The sequence below is a fragment of the Garra rufa genome, chromosome 10, assembly GCF_049309525.1.
Source record: "Garra rufa chromosome 10, GarRuf1.0, whole genome shotgun sequence".
Taxonomy (NCBI): Eukaryota; Metazoa; Chordata; class Actinopteri; order Cypriniformes; family Cyprinidae; genus Garra; species Garra rufa.
In genome coordinates, this window is record NC_133370.1 from 31833092 (window position 1) to 31856188 (window position 23097).

At 33.6% G+C, this 23097-nt stretch overlaps 1 protein-coding gene across 1 annotated transcript in view; it reads left to right on the forward strand.

Moving 5' to 3' along the window:
- The window catches only part of LOC141344052 (uncharacterized), a 34908-nt gene that overhangs the window by 6318 nt on the left and 5493 nt on the right, over positions 1-23097 (forward strand). The window contains exons 4-22 of the mRNA XM_073848779.1: positions 2302-2355; positions 7625-7678; positions 7758-7811; positions 7930-7983; positions 9598-9705; positions 9809-9862; positions 10294-10347; positions 10436-10489; positions 14794-14847; positions 16274-16381; positions 16599-16652; positions 16770-16823; positions 18858-18965; positions 19106-19159; positions 20868-20903; positions 20994-21047; positions 21195-21444; positions 22327-22439; positions 22548-22616. Coding sequence (XP_073704880.1) covers positions 2302-2355; positions 7625-7678; positions 7758-7811; positions 7930-7983; positions 9598-9705; positions 9809-9862; positions 10294-10347; positions 10436-10489; positions 14794-14847; positions 16274-16381; positions 16599-16652; positions 16770-16823; positions 18858-18965; positions 19106-19159; positions 20868-20903; positions 20994-21047; positions 21195-21444; positions 22327-22439; positions 22548-22616 — 1440 coding nt within the window. The remainder of the gene's footprint in view (positions 1-2301; positions 2356-7624; positions 7679-7757; positions 7812-7929; positions 7984-9597; positions 9706-9808; positions 9863-10293; positions 10348-10435; positions 10490-14793; positions 14848-16273; positions 16382-16598; positions 16653-16769; positions 16824-18857; positions 18966-19105; positions 19160-20867; positions 20904-20993; positions 21048-21194; positions 21445-22326; positions 22440-22547; positions 22617-23097) is intronic.

Consider the following 23097-nt stretch of genomic DNA (forward strand, 5'->3'; position numbering starts at 1 on the left):
GTTCTGCGAAATAAAGTCATAATTGCGTGATTTAAACTTGCAATTGCGAGTTCATAAACTCAAGATTCTGACTTTTTATCTCAGAATTGTGAAATTATATCTCGCAATTGTGACTTTTTTCCTCAGAATTAAGTTTTTATCTGTCAATTCTGACTTTATAACTTACAATTGTAAGTTTATCTCACAATACTTTATACTGACTTTCGCAGTTGTACATTTGTATCTCACAGTTCTTTATTTCTCAGAATTGCGAGTTTATATCTCACAATTGACTTTTTTCCTCAGAATTGCAAGCTATTTACACAAGGAAAAAAGTTTATAACACGCAAGTAATGTTAACTTATTACCCTAATAATGCAAGTTAAGTAAGAATTGTAAATTCGCAATTCTGAGAAAAAAGTCAGAAAGTGCGAGATATTTGCATCTTGTAATTCTGACTTTATAACTTGCAATCTTAAGGTTTTATCTTACAATTCTGACTTTATAACTCTCAGTTGCAAGTTTTTATATTGCAGTTCTAACTTTAGAACTCGTAATTGTGAGTTTATATCTCACAATTCTGAGGAAAAAGTCAAAATTCTGAAAAAAGAATGAATTGCGAGATATAAACTCAATTGTGAGGAAAAAAATCATTATTGTGAAATACAATCTCACATTTGAGAGAAAAACGTCAGAATTGTGAGGTATAATCTTTATAACTCACAATTTCAATTTTATAATTTGCAGTTATAAGTTTGTATCTCACAATTGACACGCAAGTAATATTAACTTACTAACTTAATGCAAGTTATATCTCACAATTTTGAGGAAAAAGTCAGAATTCTGAAAAAAAAAGTATGAATTGTGAGATATAAATTCACAGTTGTGAGAAAAGAGTCATAATTGCGAGAAAAAAAAAGTCAGAATTTATAAACTTAAGAGAGATATAAACTTGCAATTGCGAGAAAAAAAATCAAAATAGCGAGTTTGTATCTCGTATTTCTGGCTTTATAACTTGCAATCTTATGGTTTTATCTTGCAATTCTGACTTTATAACTCTTAATTGCGATTTTATATCTCACAATTCTGAGGAAAATGTTAAAAATTCTAAAAAAAAGTATGAATTATGAGATATAAACTCGCAATTCTGAGAAAAAGGTCATAATTTCGAGATTTGCAAGGAAAAAAAGTAAAAGAATTGTGAGGTATAATCTTTATAACTCGCAATCGAGAGTTTATATCTCCCAATTCTGAGGAAAAAAGTCAGGGTGCAGCTATCTCTGAGAAAGTATTATTACATTGCAAAAAATGACACACTTCACCTCTATGGGAATAATGAAGGAGTGACTTTCAAATGGCAAAAGAGGCTATTACTCAACAGCAATATTACAGAGTCACTCAATTGACTAGTAATCAAGAGCAATTGACTAGTAATCAAAGGTAATAGGAATAGTGATTCATCCCAACTGTGCTAATTGTTTGTGCTCTGCGTCTCCTTGTTAGTACCTCTCACTGATCCTCAGCAATAATGATTTTTGATCTGAAGAAATTAACCATCTTAATTTGTTTTCTCTCAAGTTTTGAATAACTTGCTAATGAGAAGTAATTGTACTTTATTAGAATGGAGATATTTCATTATCTTCTCAAACCCCACTGTAAATATAATGTATAAGATCTTTTGTCAGTTGGGAAAACTGTGTCCCTCAAAATAACTGTGAAATATCTCTTCTGTTCTTTTATAGTAACAGAACATTTATCTCATCAATGAGCGGTGAGATATGTGTTAGCGGGTACCAAAGAGCATGTCTGCGAAATACAATGACCCAGAATAGCCTTGTAATTACAGAAGTTGACTATGAACAATGGAGAGACGTTTATTGGTATTGTTTAGTGATAATGATCTGAATAACATTCAAACCTCTTTAGTCAAGCACAATTATATTGCAAAATGAATGGCTTGCCAAGCTTTGCCTCTTTTTGTGTTTCATACTTTCAAAGTGACACCGGGTGTGACACAATCACAGGCACCCAAATGCAAATGCGTTAATTGCCATGAGGTTCCTTCTACTGCTAATTACCAAAATTGTTATTTGATTAATAGTGTTTACCCGACGGCTCAGAGCTGTAAATGTATAATATTAATATTCAACACTATGAGACTGATTGTTATTCCAAATTGTCACGTTGTTCATGGGGGAAGAGGAAACATTAACGTATCCTCTCTTGTTACTGAAGGTTTTAGCATTTTTGAAACTGCAATAGGTCAACTCTTATGTAACCTGGAATTGTGCCTGATTAATATGTAAAATTGTTCTCTTCTAGGGTTTGCCAGGACCGCCAGGTGAAAAAGGAGAGAATGGAGATGTCGGCTCAATGGTGAGTTTGCAGTATCCTTGTTGTCAAAACGCAGCCCATACCGAAATGTAATATATGTGCTTATATGAAATACCCATGTATTAAATACATGTCTTGTATATGCCATATCCATATATGATTCCTATTAGAAAATGGAACAATTTCATATATTGACATATAAGTCTACCCCATACAAAAATATATGTTTATGTATGTATAATACATGTATTGCCATATATGGAATATATATAATTATTAATATATGTGAGATATATGCATTTTTTTATTATGTTATATACAAATTAGACATATATGAAACCATATATTTCATGCATATTTAATATTTTAATATGTGATCTTTGATCTTTAAATACAGGACACATGTGAGACACTACACTCTACAAAGTTGCAGTGCATTGCACATTTCACACCTTGAGCCTTAAATGTTAAATGGTACACAAAGAAACATCTTTATTTAAACAGAATTTATTTAAATAGGAAAAAAAAAATGTTACTGACATGCACAATCAAACAGAAAAAAAGAAACAATTACATATATAACTGATCAAAACACTGAACAGGCATAAGAAACAAAACATCAATTGTAGTGGTCCAGCTAAAGGTCTACAGGTTTGTATTCCCACAGCTTGGTTAGTTTTTGGTTTATTGCCATCCCCAGAAGGCCCCAGGTGAAGAAATGTCTGGATTCCAGCATCTGTATAAAAAAAAAAGATAAAAGTTAGATTTTGATAAGATAATTACAATAAATTTTCTGAACCATATACTTAAGACTTGCAATCCAACATTGTACCAAAGTGATAAACTACTATAAGATGACAAATATACTGAATATTAAACAGTTGGTAAAGTTAAAGATTCTTTTAAAACTGCAGAATACTAATTATGTATATATGTTTGTAAGTTGTAGTTGTAAAATATTCCCAGATACCACAAGGACATGGCAGAACAACAAAGCACAGCCTGCATGCCCATTCAATTAATATGTCTCTATATACATGAAGAACTAAAATATAGTAGCCCAAATGCTCAATGACAGAGTTCACAGCTAAGGTTACAATTTAATTTGCTATTTAGCATCAATTAAATAAAGTGTTGACATTCATAATACCTAATATGTGCATCGTTTTGGCCTGGAGAAAACAGGGTGGAACTATTACATGGATTTTTGAATGACAATTTTGATTAAATCCCCTAAAATAAGGTCCGCCGTTCACACAAACTCATAATCCTTTCACATTTTATTCTATGACATAAAAAAAACACCAGTTAAACCCCACTTTTGATTCGTATTTTAATTTTTAAACTCTTATGTTTCTTAAAAAAGATGGTTGCTAACATGCTGCTAAATGGGACTACAGGGCCTGTCGGAGGCATTAAACGTCATCACGCCGAACAGTTTATCAATTTACTGTGTTTTGCATTGTAGTGTAACTTATAGTGCAATTAATTGTAGAATAATCAATTAATAGTTTCCCGCACCACATTTACTGCCTTTGTCACAGTGAAAGTGAAACTTTAATAATCTATAGTGCTTAAAGACGTTTAAGATAAATGTTTACGGCCATATGAAGCTGTTAGAAAGCAGATAGATTGAGGATTTTCTTGAAGCAAGGATAAAATAATATTTTGTGTACCCACCCTAACAACATGATAGCTAAAATGTGGTACTTCATTCACTAAAATAAGTTTAATCTTACCATATCCAAAACCTCTACAGTTATTTATAGATTAAATGCACTAGAATTGTATTAAATAGTACACGGAGACACACATTTTGTTGATTTGATTTGTCTACATATTTAACCTTTTCTGTGTACGCTCCATGATTCACATCACTGCCATCCACATCTGCAGGTTCGGCCTCCATTTCTGTTTTCTGAGAATTTCGGGACTCATTACCTATTCATGGGACACAAACGAGAATAGCACAATTATCAGCAAAGATATGAACAAAATTTACTACGATAGATTAACCATATTTTTAAAACCCCATAAATCACATCCTTTAGTGTACTGTTACCTTTATGCAATGTACACAACATGCATGTTCTTATGCACCCACTCTAGGCATGTCACTGACATGTCAATGCACTTGGTGCAATATAACCAAGTAACGTTACTGTAATTTACTATATGAATTCAAGGTGCTCGTATTTAAATAATTCCATTTCGTGCAGTTTTATAGTTCTAGTCTAGACTACATCTCAGAGATAAACATTATAATTTTCATTCGTTATTTTTGTCAGACAGCTTTAAATAATTTCCAAATGTGGCATTGCTTATCCAGTGAAAACAATGAGCTCACAGTATCTCCATACAGATTGTTCATTAACCTACCCAGTAATGTTAGCTAAAATTAACTTTAATGCAAGCAAATTGCAAAACACATCAATGCAGCTGTAAACATAACATCATATATAAAACAATGCAAGGGAATATTTAAAAAAACGTATCTGCTCTATATAGAGACAGAGGCTCTTGCAGACCAAAACAATCATATAACACTTAGTTTCTATGAAATATTAGCGTAGGCATAAAGCGCTGAGTAAATTAGCATAAATTACCTGCACCGCTGCCACATTCAAAGGCGTTTCCTCGTTTCCTCTTAGTGATGTCGGTCTGTCTTCGTGCCCGTCTATAAAATCATTGTCGTTTATTATGTGAATGTATTGGCCCATTTGTTATCCTTCCACTTACTAAGAAAAACATCTTACCGCAGATGACTTGTATCATTGCCCAGCCATTGCTCAGACTCTGCCGTTAGCGCGGGTGAGTTTGAATTTTGGCGCATGCGCAGTAGCGGTATTGTGACACGCACTCAATCGCTCATGTATTTTAATGAAATGCGTTTTAGTTCATTGATGATGACAGCACATATGGGCAAACAGTTACATGAAGTGTTTTCCCCCTCAATAACTCCATAATACATTCGTTTTACTACAAGTAACTAGTACATTGGCATTTTTTGAACAGGTTATATATTCATCTGTATTTTTTCCTCAGAAAACTGAATTGAAACAATAAAGTTAAGCAAAAAAATATTTTGTTATGTGATTTACAATAAGCAGTATCTTTTAGGCATAAATGGTTAATAAACTTGCATAAATTCAATATATACATTGGTAATTTTGATATATATTTTTAACATATATGGTCTTATCATATAATACAATATACAATTTTAATATATATTGTAAACATATGGTCATAACATGCAATACCATATAAAAGTTGACCATATATATACTTTCAATATATGTTTATATACAAATTGTACTATGGGAAATTCATATATGTTATAAACATATATCTACATATATCCAGAAGATGTATATATGTGATAATAATATATTGCCCTATATTTAACATATATGAGAGTAGCACTTCTGATATAGGGACATATATGTCATATATTACATTTCGGTATGGGAGTGTTTACTATGGTTTTGTCATAATTAGTCTCAACTATGTAACAAAAATTAATGAATGTATATCTGTATCTGTATATCTTTAACGTAATGGTGTCATAAAAATGGTAAAGGGTTAGTTCACCCAAAAACGAAAGTTCTTTCATAACACACCCATGTTGATCCAAACCCGTAAGAGCTTTGACTTATTTCAACTTCTACTTCTTCAACTTCTTCTATGGCTTCTGCCCAGGTTTTTCTTCAACTTCTACTTCTTCAACTTTTTCTTCGACTTCTACTTCTTTGACTCCTTCTATGGCTTCTGCCTCTTCGAACTTCTACTTCTTTGAATTTTTCTTCGACTTCTTTTATGACTTCTGTCCCTTTGACTTTTTCTTCGACTTCTCCTTTTTCAACTTTTTCTATGGCTTTTGCTTCTTCGACTTCTTCAACTTCTATATCTTCGACTTCTATGGCTTCTGCCTCTTTGACTTTTTCTTCAACTTCTACTTCTTCTATGGCTTCTGCCTCTTCGACTTTTTCTTTGACTTCTACTATTTCGAATTCTTCTTTGGCTTCTACCTTTTTAACTTTTTCTTCAACTTCTACTTCTTCTATGGCTTCTGCCTTTTTCTTTGACTTCTACTTTTTCAAATTCGTCTTTGGCTTCTACCTCTTCGACTTTTTCTTTGACTTCCACTTCTTCGACTTCTATGGTTTTTGCCTAGGTTTTTCTTCAGCTTCTACTTCTTCAACTTTTTCTTCGACTTCTACTTCTTTGACTCCTTCTATGGCTTCTGCCTCTTCGACTTCTGCTTTGAATTTTTCTTTGACTTCTTTTATGGCTTATGTCCCTTTGACTTTTTCTTCTACTTCTTCGACTTCTACTTCTTCGACTTTTTCGACTTTTTCTATGGCTTCGACTTCTATGGCTTCTGCCTCTTTGACTTCTACTTTTTCGAATTCTTCTTTGGCTTCTACCTTTTTGACTTTTTCTTCAACTTCTACTTCTATGGCTTCTGCCTTTTTGACTTTTTCTTTGACTTCTACTTTTTCGAATTCTTCTTTGGCTTCTGCCTCTTCGACTTTTTCTTTGACTTCCACTTCTTCGACTTCTTCTACGGTTTCAGCCTCTTGACTTTTTCTTCGACTTCTACTCATTCGACTTTTTCTTAGACTTCTATGGCTTCTGCCTCTTCCACTTATTTCGACTTTAAATTTTTAGATTTTTTCTATGCTTTCTGCCTAGGTTTTTCTTCTATGGTTTCTGATTTTTCTTCAACTTCTACTTCTTTGGCTTCGACTTCTACTTCTTCGACTTTTTTCAATGGCTTCTGTCTATGTTTTTCTTCTATGGTTTCTGACTAGGTTTTTCTTCGACTTCTACTTCTTTTACGTTTTCTTTGACTTCTTTAATGGCTTCTGCCTTTTCAACTTTTTTCAACTTCTTCATCTTCAGAACACAAATTAAGATATTTTTAATGAAATCCAAGAGCTTTTTGACTCTGCATAAACAGCAACAAAACTACCGCATTCAAGCCTTGAAAAGGTAGCAAGGACATCGTTACACAACAATTTCTTCTATTCCGTGTCAGTCTTTGATGCGCGTTCATAAGAGTACCACAACCCCTAAAGTGATAAATGATTGTTAGTATTTTGTAGTAGGGTGCATTTACTTTTGCTTGTTAAAATTTATTAGTAAAAATATTAGTGCTAGTTCCACTGATTCACAAACAAAAGATGTGTAGATTCTTGTAATAAATAGGTCAGAATGACTCACCAACTTTTGATTTGACTCAATCTATTGAATCTTCCAGAGTTTATTATCTTCGCTGTTTGACAAACTGTTGTTTTTCTTACAGGGTCCACCTGGTCCTCCTGGTCCCAGAGGTCCTCAAGGTCCTAGTGGAGCAGATGTAAGTTTAACTCTTAAATATTTGTATAAAAACTCAATCAGAAAGATTTTAAATAGCAGTATTGTTATTTGATTGACAGGGTGCTCCTGGCCCTCCTGGAGGTATTGGCTCAATGGGTGGAAATGGTGAAAAGGTGGGTATTTCTTTAAAACATGAATATACATAAATATGTATTGTAGTTAGTATAATGAATGTGTTTAGATGTCACAATGTAATAAAGACCAAGTAAAACTGAATTTGTTTCCTTTCAGGGTGAGACCGGTGAGGCAGGTAATCCAGGACCACCAGGAGAGCCTGGTACAGTGGTAAGTATTTATTTGTGTTTAAGAGTCATTGAGTCTGATTTTATGAGTGTTTACCAGACATATCTGACGTGTATGTAATTGTGGCTAATCTATTGACATTCAAGAAGCATAACTACACAAATTCTTGTTTCCAGAACACATAAAGCTAATGATCTTTAAGGCTGCTACAGTCCTTTGCAGTGGATTAATTTGACCTTAGAATGCCATGTGTGAAAATTTTCCTCTAGCTCATATATGCTGAGGTGAACATCACTTGCATTCCAGATGGTTGCTGTTATCATCATCCTTTTTCACCCAGGGACATTATTTCGACCGTCGCCTGCTTCACAAACCTGTTTATGTGATATCAGCATCTTAAATGCTGATGTTTGTCTGTTGGTCTCAATGCTTTTTGAGACTAAAGAGGACAGTAGCTTTCTGCTTGCATTAGGAGTTTAAAGGAGAAGTTCAGTTCCAGAACAAAAAATTAGAGATAATGTACTCACCCCCTTGTCATCCAAGATGTTCACATCTTTCTTTCTTCAGTTGTAAAGAAATAATGTTTTTTTGAGGAAAACATTTTAGGATTTTTCTCCATATAGTGGACTTCTATGGTGCCCGGAGTTTGAACTTCTAAAATGCAGTTTAAATGCAGCTTCAAATGATCTCAAATGCAGTTGTAAAAGATCCCAGCCATGGAAGAAGGGTCTTTTCTAGTGAAACAATTGCTTATTAAAAAAAACTAAAATACAATTTATATACTTTTTAACCTCAAACACTCGCCTTGAATTGCTCTGCCTGAACTTTTTCGAACTATTTTCTCCATCAACTTCAAAAATCATTTCAAAATCATCCTACATCACTGCAGAAGTACAAACCCAGTGTTTGCACAGTAAACATGCAAAGAAGATCAAACACCCTTAACAAAAAAGGTAAAACAGCGATGTAGGACGATTTTGAAGTTGAGGAAGAAAATGAGATGGGAGATTTTTGAAATACCCTTGAACTGGAAAAAAACAGAGTTCAGGCAGAGCAAGACAAGATGAGCATTTGAGGTTAAAAATATAAATTGTCAAAAAAACAACGATTGTTTCGCTCTTCCTCGGCTGGCATAGTTTACAACCACATCTGGGATCATTTGAAGCCGCATTTAAACTGCATTTTGGAAGTTTAAACTCTGGGCACCATAGAAGTCCACTATTTGGAGAAAAATCCTGAAATGTTTTCCTCTAAAAACATAATTTCTTTATGACTGAAGAAAGAAAGGCAGTGAACTTTTCCTTTAAGACAACCTTTAAAGTTAGTTTTGATAACTTTTCTATGCACTTATGTTTTACTTGTTGCAGTAATATGAACTTCAGTTCACTTTGTTAAATTAAAATTTTAAAGTACAGTTGACCTGGTTCGCTACCTCAATTTAAAAATTTAGAAATTCAATGTGATTCTGAATGATGCAACCATCTAAAATGGCCTAGCAACCACTAAGCAATAAGTAACCATAACAATGTCTTTTTAGGCAGCATATTTACAGTTAATCTCCCTCTTGGGCTTGAAAACAACAAAGCATCTGCTTTTAATTATTTTTAACATGGTTAATAATAGAAGGATGTTGATAGTTGTTGTGTCCTTCTGTAGGGACCCAAAGGTGAGCTTGGAGAGAAAGGAGAATCCGGCCCTCCTGGAGCTGCAGGACCCGCTGGAGCAAGAGGACCTCCTGGAGATGACGGTCCCAAAGGAAACCCAGTAAGTCTCCATCAATGACATCCCAGAAAGCACCCTTCATCTAACTGCACTGATAAAATACTATTTTATGACTGAATTGATTCATATGTTTTTTGTAATTTAGGGTCCTATTGGCTTCCCTGGAGATCCAGGTCCTCCTGGTGAGCCCGGAGCTGGTGTAAGTTCACTTTGGAGACATATTCACTTTGCAGCAGTAATATTACAATTTCTGTGGGGAACAAATGTATGTAAATGCTGAAAGCAGTAGAGCAAGGGAAGAAAGTGCTCAACTATTTTCCAAAGCACTTTATATATAGTATAAACACTTCAAAGAAAGTCATGTAGTTTCATGCGCACAGGTTTCCACTCAAGCACCTTTTTTTGCATAGCATATATTATAGGCTTCACTGCACATTGTTTAAAGAAAAACATTGTGCAAGATGTGGAATATAAATCAAATGAATAATTAAAAGGTTGTCAAAATAGTCATTAGTTACAGGCTTAATGTCCAATGGCGTATTAAACAAATATTGTAAGGGAAACTATAATATGATGCTTGGAAATGAAATATTAGAGCAGTGTTGTGATGTAATGTCCTGTTTCACACAGGGACTGGATGGCCTTGCCGGAGACAAGGGAGATGATGGAGAGGCCGGTCAGCCTGTGAGTGATGGTCGATGTTCAATGAAAAATATTTTATGTTCAAACATAGTGAAACGTGCTAGTAATGCATTGAATTTTTACACTACAGGGTCCACCTGGTCCATCTGGTGAAGCCGGTCCTCCAGGACCCCCTGGAAAGCGAGTGAGTACTTTACCAGTTTATTTGGTTTAGTGTTGGGTAAGCTTTCCAAATTACAAGCTACTTATATTTTAAACCAGTCCAAGTAGAGACAAGCTACCAATCTGAAACCAAAGTCAAACCAAAATTTATTCAGATACTGTTAGCATTTCTCACATTATCGCAGTTTATTTGCTATAGAAAATGGTAATAAAATGACAAGAAATCAGAAGAAATTCATCTTGATAATGTCACATAACTTTGATAGAAAGGTATATAATGGTATGTAAAGGTATGTAAAAAACACTTAAGCAAATCATGGTCAGGTCAAAGTGTCTGAATAAATTTTGGTCCCAAATTTTTATCAATTTTACTGGTAGTCCAGTGTATGAAGAATTTTTGGGTATAATTTGTCACAGTTTACTTTTTTTGCTATCCCCACTTACATGAATAAACTATAGTCTAGTATATCATAAATTATATCTGGTGTCTGAATAATTTTTGGTTTGACTGTAGTTACATTGTAAGTTTTTAGGAAAAAGTAGCTAACTACTTTTTAGCTACTTAAAGAGACTCTTATTATACATAGTTATGCATAGTTACATTTTTAAATATAAAAAAAATACAAAATATGCATTTTAAAATGTGTCTGTGTGTAATATTTTAGATGTGGGCGACTGGTTATATCAAGAAACATCTAGAAATGCACACATTTTTGAACACGCATACAAATTGTTCTATTTTATTATGTGCCATGAAACAGGTACAATATGTTATGGACTAATGATCTTTCTGAAAGAAAATCTGCAGAGATCCTACTGTTGCTATAGTTACAAACGCAACCTTCACATACATCTGATTGAAGGAACCGCACGCTTTTTAGTGTTGTGCTGTGGTTATTTCAGCGAACACTTTGCTTAAAAGCTCATACATTCAACTTAACAGCATTAGGAGAGAAAACATTATTATTCAACTGAACTGTGCTCTTGCAATTTAGACACATTATGTTCTTGCTCCATCCATGCATTGAATGAGCAGATTCAAAGTGGGTTTGAGTTGTTCACTAGCTCTTAATCAGAAACATCATCTTCATCACTAGTAAAATATACCAAATATTCCAGGATTTTTTTCAGTGGATAGTAAATTATTCCACTTTGCCTTATAAAGCATTGCAGGACTGTTTTATCCTGCTAAATGATTCAGCGCTTGAGTAGACAGGTTGAATGATTCACACCGAATCTCAAAAGATTTTGGATCATTTTACATACCGTTTGACACATTCATTGAAAATGCCAGACTCTAGATGCTAAAGAATTCATCATTTGCCAGTCGGGCATCGCAGTTCAGGTTTTAAGCAAAATTATGTAGCATTTCATGTCACTACACCGCTACTTGTTGAAAAAAATTGCTACTGAAAATGCTTCACTATTTTAAAAGTAGCATCTCTACTGTCAAGCTACTGAAAAAAGTAATTGAGCTAGTAATTGTGAGAGGAGGCAATGCCTCCATTGCGATATGGTTGGTTATGACTGGAAATGCTCGGCTGTGATTTGTTCATGAGATAAATCCCACCTCTTGTGTTTGTGCGTTTTTCGCATTCGAGAGTCAGTCTAAATCAACAATATACAGTTGCATATGAATCAGTAATGTCAAAAGTTTACATACACCTTGCATAATCTGCAAAATGGCGTTTAAAAAGTTGTTTACATATAGTCCACAAAAGAAAATAATAGTTGAATTTATAAAAATGACCCTGTTCAAAAGTTTACATACACTTGGTTCTTAATACTGTGTTTTTACCTAAACACAACTGTATTTTTTTGTTTAGTGATGATAGTTGTTCATGACTTCCTTGTTTGTCCTGAACAGTTAAACTGCCTGCTGTTCTTCAGAAAAATTCTTTAGATCCCACAAAATATTTGTTTTTCTAGCAGTTTTGTGTATTTAAACCCTTGAGGTTCATCTTTTCACACTGAGGACAACTGAGGGACTCATATACAACTACTACAGAAGGTTCAAATGCTCACTGACGCTCCAAAAGGAAACACAATTAAGAGCCAGGGGGTGTAAACTTTTGAACAGAATGAAAATGTGTACATTTTTCTTTTTTTGCCTAAATATCATATATTTTTTAATTTAGTACTGCCCTTTAGAAGCTACAGAAGATATTTCTGATGTTTCCCAGAAGACAAAATAAGTTACATATTCCCTGATATTTAAATTCAAAAAGTTTTCACCCCCAGTTTAAGTGTTCAGGACAAACAAGGGACTCATAAACAACTATCACTACACCAAGTGTAAATCAAGTGTATGTAAACTTTTGAACGGGGTCATTTTTATAAATTCAACAATTAATTTTCTCTTGTGGACTTTATTTAAACGTATTTTATGTGAAATATCTTATTCAGGTCAGTACTAAATAAAAAATAACATGCATTTTGTATGATCCCTGTTAATTTGTTAAAATAATTAATATTTTGCAGATTATGCAAGGTGCATGTAAACTTTTGACCTCAATTGTAATGGCGTCAATGGGAAGACTAATTTTAACTTAATTAAAAAGTAAGCAAACAACTCATACGCTTAAATATAACCACTTTGTTACATCAAAATAAAACTTAAAATGACATGAAAACATGATCTGTGGGAGTTTTTAGTGAGTAATCAGCTTGGTGAAATTTAAAGTAAAATCTTCATGTCTGTAACAAATACTAATGATCCAAAAAATTCAAAAATACCAAAAAATAGCTGAACAGAAGTTCACAAATAAAACATATAGTTTTAATTGTTACTGATTTATTTGAAATAAATGTAAAATGCTTAACACTAACTTCATGAGATACATACTTCTCAGTCTTAAAAAAAATGTAAGAACGTACTTGTTTGTATTACCCCTTTGTGTTCTTTCTATAATCTGCTGAGACACACATTTTCAAACCGGTTTATGAGCTTCCCTTGCTAAAAGCAATTCATGCTAAAAGTAGCCTATATTTTATGGGGCACATTTATTTTTAACAGATCTGTACTGCACAAACAATAAATCTTTAAAAGGAGAGCGCAGTCAGGATTTTACTGGGTCTTCCCTCAGTAAATTGTTCCCAAGTGAGCAAAGAGTGCAGGCTTTGCTTGGGAAAAGGCATTCCTGTGAAATCTCAGCATAACATAAAACCTGTTTGGGGGTAAAAAAAAAAAGGGCTTCTCACATCAGTTTGCATTGCTTAAGAGCAGTTGAGCTGAGGCTGACATTTAGACAGTTCTATTATAGAATATTGACCAAAGTGGGTTGAATGACAGCACTGTGACGGCAAAGTGATAGCCGAAAGGAAATGAAGTTGTCATTGTCAGCTCCGGTGCCATCCTCAAGACTTTGGCTTAGAATTGATTATACTTTAAGTTTTCTAACATGTCTGTGATCTGATGTATTTACCACAGTAAACTTTTAATTTAGCTCAGAACTTCTGAGAGAATTTGGTGAAGGGAGTTTTATTGCCAAATATATGTCAGGAAAGAAATTAAGACTGTTTTCAATGTATGAACAAGTCAGGCTTTTAGCCTGAAAAATTGAATTTTCTTATATCAGCAGAGCCGTTAGTAGCAATAAAAATGCATTTCAGGGCTTTCCATTTTAGCTCGCCTTGCTTACAACTAAATGGGTCTGTGCGTGAAGCTGATTCATTCGGCAGACCTCGGGCCTTCGCTGTGTCTTGAATCTAAATGCGCACACCCATATTGATCATAGACTTCTGGGAAACATATTTCAACCTGCGCTGTGTTCATTCCCACGCTGAGCAAACAATACCATCATTAAGTCTTTCACGAGTTGCTATTTGTCTGCATAATCATATTAATAGTGTTCACAAATGTGTGGACAGTAATGCTAAATATCAGAATGCCTGCCAAAGCCATTAGCCATTGCTGCTGCTAATACCTTCACTCCAAAAACAACAGTTGTAATCTGTTTTTTGGTCTTTTCCATTAAAAACATTTAAATGTTCTTAAAACGTGTTACATTTGCTTCAGAATCAATGTTGTGTATGAAAATAAGACGTATCTCAAATTATATTACTCCATTAGCAAATGTTAGCGCATTAGCAATACATCATAACAGACATAAGAGGTATAAAAGTGTTTACAATGTGCAAGTTTTGGTTGCTAGTGAACAAGAGCGTCTAAAAATGGTGCATCATGTTGATGAAAAAAGAAAGTGCGTATCTTGTTTCCATGGTACATTTGCATGCAGTACCTTTTTTTTTTTGTTAATAGGTTTTTATAGATTTGTGCTGTAGAAGGTTTTGAGGGTTTTTTTTGTTTTTTGTTTTCTCTTCAAGGGTCCTGCTGGCCCAGCTGGAACAGAAGGCAGACAAGGAGAGAAGGGCGCAAAGGTAAGACAGTTTTCATTATTTAAACTAGCACTCGAACAACCAAACAACATGATTGTCATTTGTATTGCAGCGTAAATCGTTTGTCCTCCTCTAAGCTTGATTTGCTATCTGTCCATGCTTTTGTCTGTTGAATCCAATCTCTCACGACACTAAGTGGTCCTGACTTTTAAAATCCTCATTGAAAGATCTGAGCACGAGAAAACCTAATTGGGTGCCACAAGAAGTTAAGCTTATACTGCAGGTTCAATCACAGGAAGTGACAAGAAATCTATATTTTCCTTCTAAAAGCTTGATCTGTTGATCCAATGTTATTGTTAATCTTATCACATTAGCTTCACATGCATATCATAGTTGTTTTTTATGATGCTAGCATTGAAAAGGTCAGTTACATTACTAAAAACATTATATATATATATATATATATATATATATATATATATATATATATACTAGGGCTGTCAGTCGATTCAAAATATTAATCCAATTAATTACATGATGTTTCGATTAATTAATCGAATTATTCACAAACTAAATTTGGCTGTGAAAATACACACAAAAAATGATTTAAAGCTATTATTGTGTTAAAAAAGAAAGTAACAAGTAGACATTGCAAATAGTAGATTTAGATTTAAATATTTTATCTAATTCAGCATCAAAGTTATTACACATAAACATTTAGGTTTCAACGGCATAACGTAAACTATATAACATAAAAAAGAAGATAATGTGAGAAACATCTCAGTATTTTTGGTTCATACAATGAAAGCCATTGGTAACCAAAAACAGCTTTGTTACCAATAGTCTTCAAAATACCTTAATTTATGTTTTTTGGGTGAACTATCCCTTTATTATTATTATTTTTATTACTTTTTTTTTAATGAAATCAAACTATAAATAAGAAACTAAATCTGTCAGTAGGTGGCGGTAGATGTCTTTATGAGTCATTCATTTGATACGTTAAAACGGCGGATTAATTCTCTGAATGGGCTTTTGAAGCCTCAGATTAATTTAAAAACTGAGCACTGCTTTGTTGCTCAGAGATGCGAAAGCAAAAGTTCTGCTCGGCTATGGTTTCAAAGGTAATATGTTCTCTGCAAAATCTAGCAAAAGGACATATAAAAACAATATAATATAAAAACACTCTCAATTTCTTATTTACTGAACTGTTGAAAAAAATCACATTTAAGCTTGTAATAGATTGGGACAGAATCAGCACTTGTGTAATATTTCTCTTGCTGCCAGTGTGATATTGTGTGATATTTTTAAATATGAGACAAAACACAGACAGGGGCATTTTTTTGCACCAATATCTTGAATTTTAGTACTAAATACTAATACTAAATCTAGATATAGATTTTAGGATTTTTTTATATGATTTTTTTATTTCCCCACTATATTATCCCTTATTTCTACTTTCGTCTTACAGGGTGAGGCTGGCTCTGAAGGACCAGCGGGAAAAACTGGGCCTGTGGGCCCTCAGGGGCCTCCTGGAAAGTCTGGAGCTGAGGGCTTACGTGGCATCCCGGGGCCTGTGGTATGCATTTGGAAACTTTGATATAGTTCAAATTGTTGTGTAATTATATTAACTGAGCAAAATGGTACACAAGAATCTCTTAATTTGAATTATTAAGCTATTCAAGTTGAATCACTCTCCTTGTCTAGTCGGTAGATTTGCGTATATGTGCCATGCATTCATTTTGGCATATTATAGTTTGTATTAATGTGCTGCTGGTTTCTGTCTGCTCTCTCAGGGTGAGCAGGGACTTCCTGGAGCTGCTGGCCAAGACGGTCCACCTGGACCATTGGTAAGAAGATACAGTCAGGCACCATTATATTGGTTATTTAGACTAATGAATGCCAAGTATTTAATTATTTTGCCTAAAGACTTAACTGTAACATTTATGTGTCTTGACTAATTCTAGGGTCCTCCTGGTCTTCCTGGCTTGAAAGGTGACCCTGGTAGTAAGGGTGAGAAGGTACGTTTCAACTAGTATTTTTCTGAAGCACAAAAATAAGAATACTGCCAATAATGTCAATAGATAATTTTAGTAAGAAAAAGTAATGTCATATCTATGTTAATTTTGTCATTTTATATATTTAAATATATATTTTGCCTCATATATACACTGCCATTCAAAAGTTTGGGATCAGATCAAGATTTGTAATGTTTTTTTTAAAGAACTTCAGTCTTCATTGCCACATAAATCTTCAGAAATCATTCTAATATACTGATTTATAATCAATGTTGGAAACAGTTGTGATGCTTTTTATTTTTTTGGAACCTGTGATACCTTTTTTTAGGATTCCTTGATGAATAAAGAGTTAAAAAGAACAGCATTCATTTAAAATAGAAATTTTTTGTAACAATTTACACTACTGTTCAAAACTTTTTTTTTAAGAAATTTGTATTTTATTGTGATATTATGTGATAAATTGATACAAAGTGGTAGTAAAGACTTATATGTGACCCTGGACCACAAAACCAGTCTTAAGTCGCTGGGGTATATTTGTAGCAATAGCCAAAAATACATTGTATGGGTCAAAATTATTGATTTTTTTTTATGCCAAAAAATCATTAGGAAATTAAGTAAAGATCATGTTCCATTAAGGTCTTTTGTAAAATTCCTACTGTAAATATATCAAAATGTAATTTCTGATTAGTAATATGCATTGTTAAGAACCTAATTTGGACAACTTTAAAGGTGATTTTCTCAGTATTTTGATTTTTTGCACCCTCAGATTCCAGATTTTCAAACAGTTGTATCTCGGCCAAATATTGTCCTATCCTAACAAACCATATATCAATAGAAAGCTTATTTATTGAGCTTTCATATGATGTATACATCTCAGTTTTGTAAAATTTAACCTTATGACTGGTTTTGTGGTCCAGGGTCACATATTGTTATAAAAAGATTTCTATTTTGAATGAATGCTGTTCTTTTTAACTTTTTATTTTTCAAAGAATCCTGAAAAAAGTATCAGTTTCCAAAAAAATGAAACATCTTAACTGTTTCCAACATTGCTAATAAATCAGCAAATTAGAGTGATTTCTGAAGGATCATGTGACAATGAAGACTGGGTGAAGAGTAATGATGCTGAAAATTCAGCTTTGCATCACATAAATCAATCATATTTTAAATTATATTAAAATAGAAAACCGGTATTTTAAATTGCAATAATAATTCACAATATTACTGTTTTTTCTGTATTTTCGATTAAATGAATGCAGGCTTGATGAGCATAAGTGACTTCTTTAAAAACATTGAAAATACTGTTCCCAAACTTCGGAAAGGCAGTGTACATATGCTGTTTAAAATATAAAACAGTTCTTTCCAAGCCTGTCTATGTATATTTACAATTATGCTGAGCTCAGTTGAAAGTTTAAGATGTGAGTGCAACGGCCCTCACTGGCATCTCTATTTCACATAATGACAAGGTATAAACAAGCTCTTAGTGCTGTAGATTAAATACAATGTCACACAATGATTAAATGGCTACTCTGCCTGCAATACATAATCAATGCACTATACATCTGTAAATCTGTTTTATGAGAGGAGACCTGCTGAGAAGTGAAGTATTAATATTCTGGAGAGCCAAGTACAGTAGCAGTGGCTGTAAATATATTGAATAGAAACTATAGCACTTGAGCACCTCTCAGGTTCTGTGCCTTAAATGAGATTTATATTGTACACGCTGTAGACTGCGGTAGTAAAAGATCCAGAACAATATGTTGCATTTTGTATGATGATAAAAGACATCGTTTGACATTTAAGCCTTTAAATTGAGATTTGCATTGATTTTTACTGAATGATGCATGTTGTTGTTTCACTGAACATTTTGCCAATACATCTTCATAGTCATAGGTTTCAAGTAACCCAAGATTCTTGATTAAATACAATGTATGCTCTATCAAAGCTTCCATGAAATGCAATTTGCATTTGTGAAATATAGGCATATGTATGTTTTACTATTAAAACCTTTAGTATTAAAGTTTCCCTTTACTCGTCCAGGGTCATCCAGGTCTGATTGGTTTGATCGGCCCTCCCGGTGAGTCAGGAGAGAAGGGTGACAGAGGACTTCAAGGACCTCAGGGAGTTGGTGGAGGCAAGGGTGATGCTGTGAGTGACATGTAATCTTTACATACACCTGAGTTAGTTCAGAATCTGGGTGTGCTTTTGTCTGTTCATCATAAACAGTGTTATTTAAGAATAGGTTTTGATTTTGCCCTGAAAAATATGAAATGTTTTATTGACTGCAGGGTCCCGCTGGTACTTCTGGTCCCGTCGGTCCCCCAGGTCCTCCTGGTATTCCTGTAAGCTGTATTTTTATTACTCTATTTGAAATGAAAATACATGTATGCACCATTCTACAGAATTGGTTCAAAGTCAGAGTTGGAAACCTCTTGGAAAAAATGTATTTTTCCAGAAATTTTGTATGTATGCAAATTGTATAATATCCAAGGTTCACATTTCTAGTAATTGTGCAGTTGATTCTCATGTTGTTGTTGTTTTATTTATTTATATTTTTTTTTCAGAATTTTTGTCAATATTTGTCCTATCCCCAAATTTGTCACTACCGAAACACAGTAATATATAATTTAATAAGGGGGGTTATATTAAGCTATTAAGATTTCTCATACATTTTCCCTGTAAATATATTTTTTCTATTTTATTAAAATGTTTTCAGAGGTAAATCAATAACAGTTACAATTTTAACAATATTTCAAAAGTAATTTTTGAGATTTGTTGTATCTTGAATTCAATGTTTCTTTGTAAAAGGCAAACAATTGATCATTCTGATTTCAAATGTAAGGATTCATTAGTTTTAATATACATTGACCCAAACACTATCATAACATCTTAGTTGATAATTCAGTATACCTTATTTTTGACAAAAATATCCTATGTTTCAGTCGTGACAGCACATTTTCGGTAGTGGCAATAATGTTTTGGTAGCGACCACATCAAATTACAGAATTTTAACCAAACTAAAACTACTAAAATACAAAAAATTTGCATAACTGTACTAAAATTGTATTTATTTCCCCCAAATAAAGGATTATGTGTCACTACTGAAACAATAATGACATTTTTCGGTCGTGACTGTTACGGTAGTGGCAATTTCACCAAAAGTTTTGGTCTTGATTTTTTTAGTAGTGACAATTTTAGATACTTTTGAACCTAGCACAAACATGCTAATCAGCACATGGTTAGCTAACACAGTTCTGAACAGTTGTACACATATTAAAAAGTAAATGTTATGGAATAACTCCCAAAAAAGTGTGTTTAATTATAGAAAAATGTTGTTCGGTGGTGGCATTTTTAAAGTTACGCACAGATTTTTCATACTTTTGAACACATTTATCTCAAAATGCTGGGGCCTACTCACCATGTAGCTATGAAAGAGAGTGAACATATTTCCTGATCATAAATGTAGGGGTGTAGCTAAAATCAGTCTCAGCCAATGGACTAAAACATGCAGTTTCAGTAGTGACATGAAAATGCGGGACGCATTTTTTTACATACTGTAGAGAATCTAAATTAAAGATGTTTTTAGACTTCAAAAAATCTGAAAGGTATTTTTAAAAACAACAATGCCAAATGTCAAAAATATTTCAATATCATTTAAGTTAAAATTTAGGGGTTAGGCATCGGGACAGCCACCTCCCAATTGCAAGTACTCACTAAATGATGATTTTATATATATATTAAGCTTACTAATATTTTAAACATTGTTGTGGGTTTCAATAGATAATAAAATGAAGATTTGAATACTTAAATGCTTTCTAAATGTGTTTTGGTCTACAATTCTGTAGAATGGCCCTTTGTCATGAACTCTTTCGTTACTTATATGAATGTTTTTACATTCATTAAAAGTAAAATCCTGTGCATGGCCCAAAATGCTGATTAATGCAGATTTCAGAAATCTTATTCTGTTGTGACAGTCAGGTTAATGCATTTTTGCATTGTGTATGTAAACATGGTTGGATTAATCGATTTCCTTGTTGTCTCTGTCTTCAGGGAACACAAGGACAGAAGGGATCCAAAGGATCAACTGTAAGTGCTGAACCTCTCTAATACCTATTGTTATTATGATGGTTCGTATTTTGTTCCAGTTTAATTTAAGCATGCTTTATGTTTTCCCAGGGTCCAGGTGGCCAGAAGGGAGACCCTGGCCTGATAGGACCACCAGGACCTCCTGTAAGAAAAATATAATATTGTATGAAAATAAACCAGATTGCATTGAGAGCTGTGCTGAAAATCAAATTGACATGCTTATGTCTCCAATGGGATTGAATACGACCCTACAGATTTCTCAGTGATTTATTTTTGATTGTCTATCTCTAGGGCCCTGCTGGTGACATCATTCAGCCCCTCCCCTTCCAGACAAATAAAAGATCGAGGAGGTCACCTGACATGCAGGATGATGAAGCAGCGGGAACAGCAGATTATGGTATGGAGGGAATGGAAGATGTGTTTGGATCTCTCAACACCCTCAAGCAGGACATTGAACGCATGAAGTTCCCTCTGGGAACCCAGGATAACCCAGCTAGAACCTGCAAAGACCTGCAGCTCAGCCAACCAGACTTCCCTGATGGTGAGAGAAAGTTACTTTAGCGTAGTTAAGTCAGATTTTTACATACACCTCTACTCAAAAGTTTGGAATCAGTAAGATTTTTAAGTCTGAAATATTAAATATTATTGCAATTCAAAATTCATTTTGAGATACTTTCTTTGATGCAAAGTTGATTATTTCATCTGCCATTACTCCAGTCTTCAGTGTCACTGATCCTTCAGAAATCATTCTAATATACTGATTTATTACTTTTATTATCAATGAATGGAAACAGTTGGAACCTGTGATACTTTTTTAGGATTATTTGATGAATAAAAAGTTAAAAAGAACAGCATTTATTCAAAATAGAAATCTTTACTATCATTACTATCACTTTTTATCAATTTATAAATTAATAAAAGTATACATTTCTTTCAAAGAGAGAAACTGACCCCAAACTTTGAACGAATTTTAAATAAATGCAGTTCTTTTTAACGTTTTAACTGTTTCCAACACTGATGATAAATCAGCATATTAGAATGATTTCTGAAGGATCACGTGACCCTGAATACTGGAGTAATGATGCTGAAAATTCAGCTTTGCATCTCAGGAATAAACTATATTTTAAAGTGTATTAAAATAGCAAACCACTATTTTAAATTGCATTAACATTTCACAATGTTACAGTTTTTTCTGTATTTTTAATCAAATAAATGCAGCCTTGATGAGCAGATAAAACGCATTTAAAAAGCATTAAAAATCTTACTGATCCCAAACTTTTGAGCAGCAGTGTACACAAGAGTCAGTTAAGTCTGTCTGAAGTAAAAAAGGGTTTATAATCAAAGATAAAACAGAAAAAGATGAAGAAAGATGTTTATCTAGGGCAAAAAAGGAGAATTTTAACATCCACGTTTTTGACTGTAGGACATTACTGGATCGATCCAAATATGGGATGCATATCAGACGCCTTCAAAGTGAACTGTAACTTCACTGCAGGAGGAGAAACTTGCATTTACCCTGATAAAAAATCCTCAGGGGTAAGAGGAACTCATCTTCACTAAATCTCATGATTGGTAGCAATATAAATCAAAAATAAAGAACTGTATTATCTTGAATTATTTGATCACAGTTTCCATTTGTTCCAGGCTAGAATATCAAACTGGCCAAAGGAGTCCCCAGGATCTTGGTTCAGTGAATTTAAGCGTGGAAAAATTGTAAGTGGCTATTTTTCTCTTGCATTCATAAACTTTGAGTCATAGCTCGGCAATTTGGTCATGAATGTCTCTACTGCTTTATGAGTGACAGTGGTTTAGAAAAAAAATGGTTCTTATTCAAAAAATGTTCTTTTAAAGGAGTAGTTCACTTTCAGAACAACAATTTACAGATAATGTACTCCCTTGTCATCCAAGATGTTCATGTCTTTCTTTCTTCAGTCGTAAAGAAATTGTGTTTTTGGAGGAAAACATTTTAGGATATCTCTCCATATAATGGACTTCTATGGTGCCCCGAGTTTGAACTTCCAAAATGCAGTTTAAATGCAGCTTCAAAGGGCTCTAAATGATCCCAGTCGAGGAAGAAGGGTCTTCTCTAGCGAAACAATGGGTTATTTTCTAAAAACATTTACAACTTATATACTCTTTAATCTCAAACGCTCGTCTTGCCGAGCTAGACAAGATGAGCATTTGAGGTTAAAAA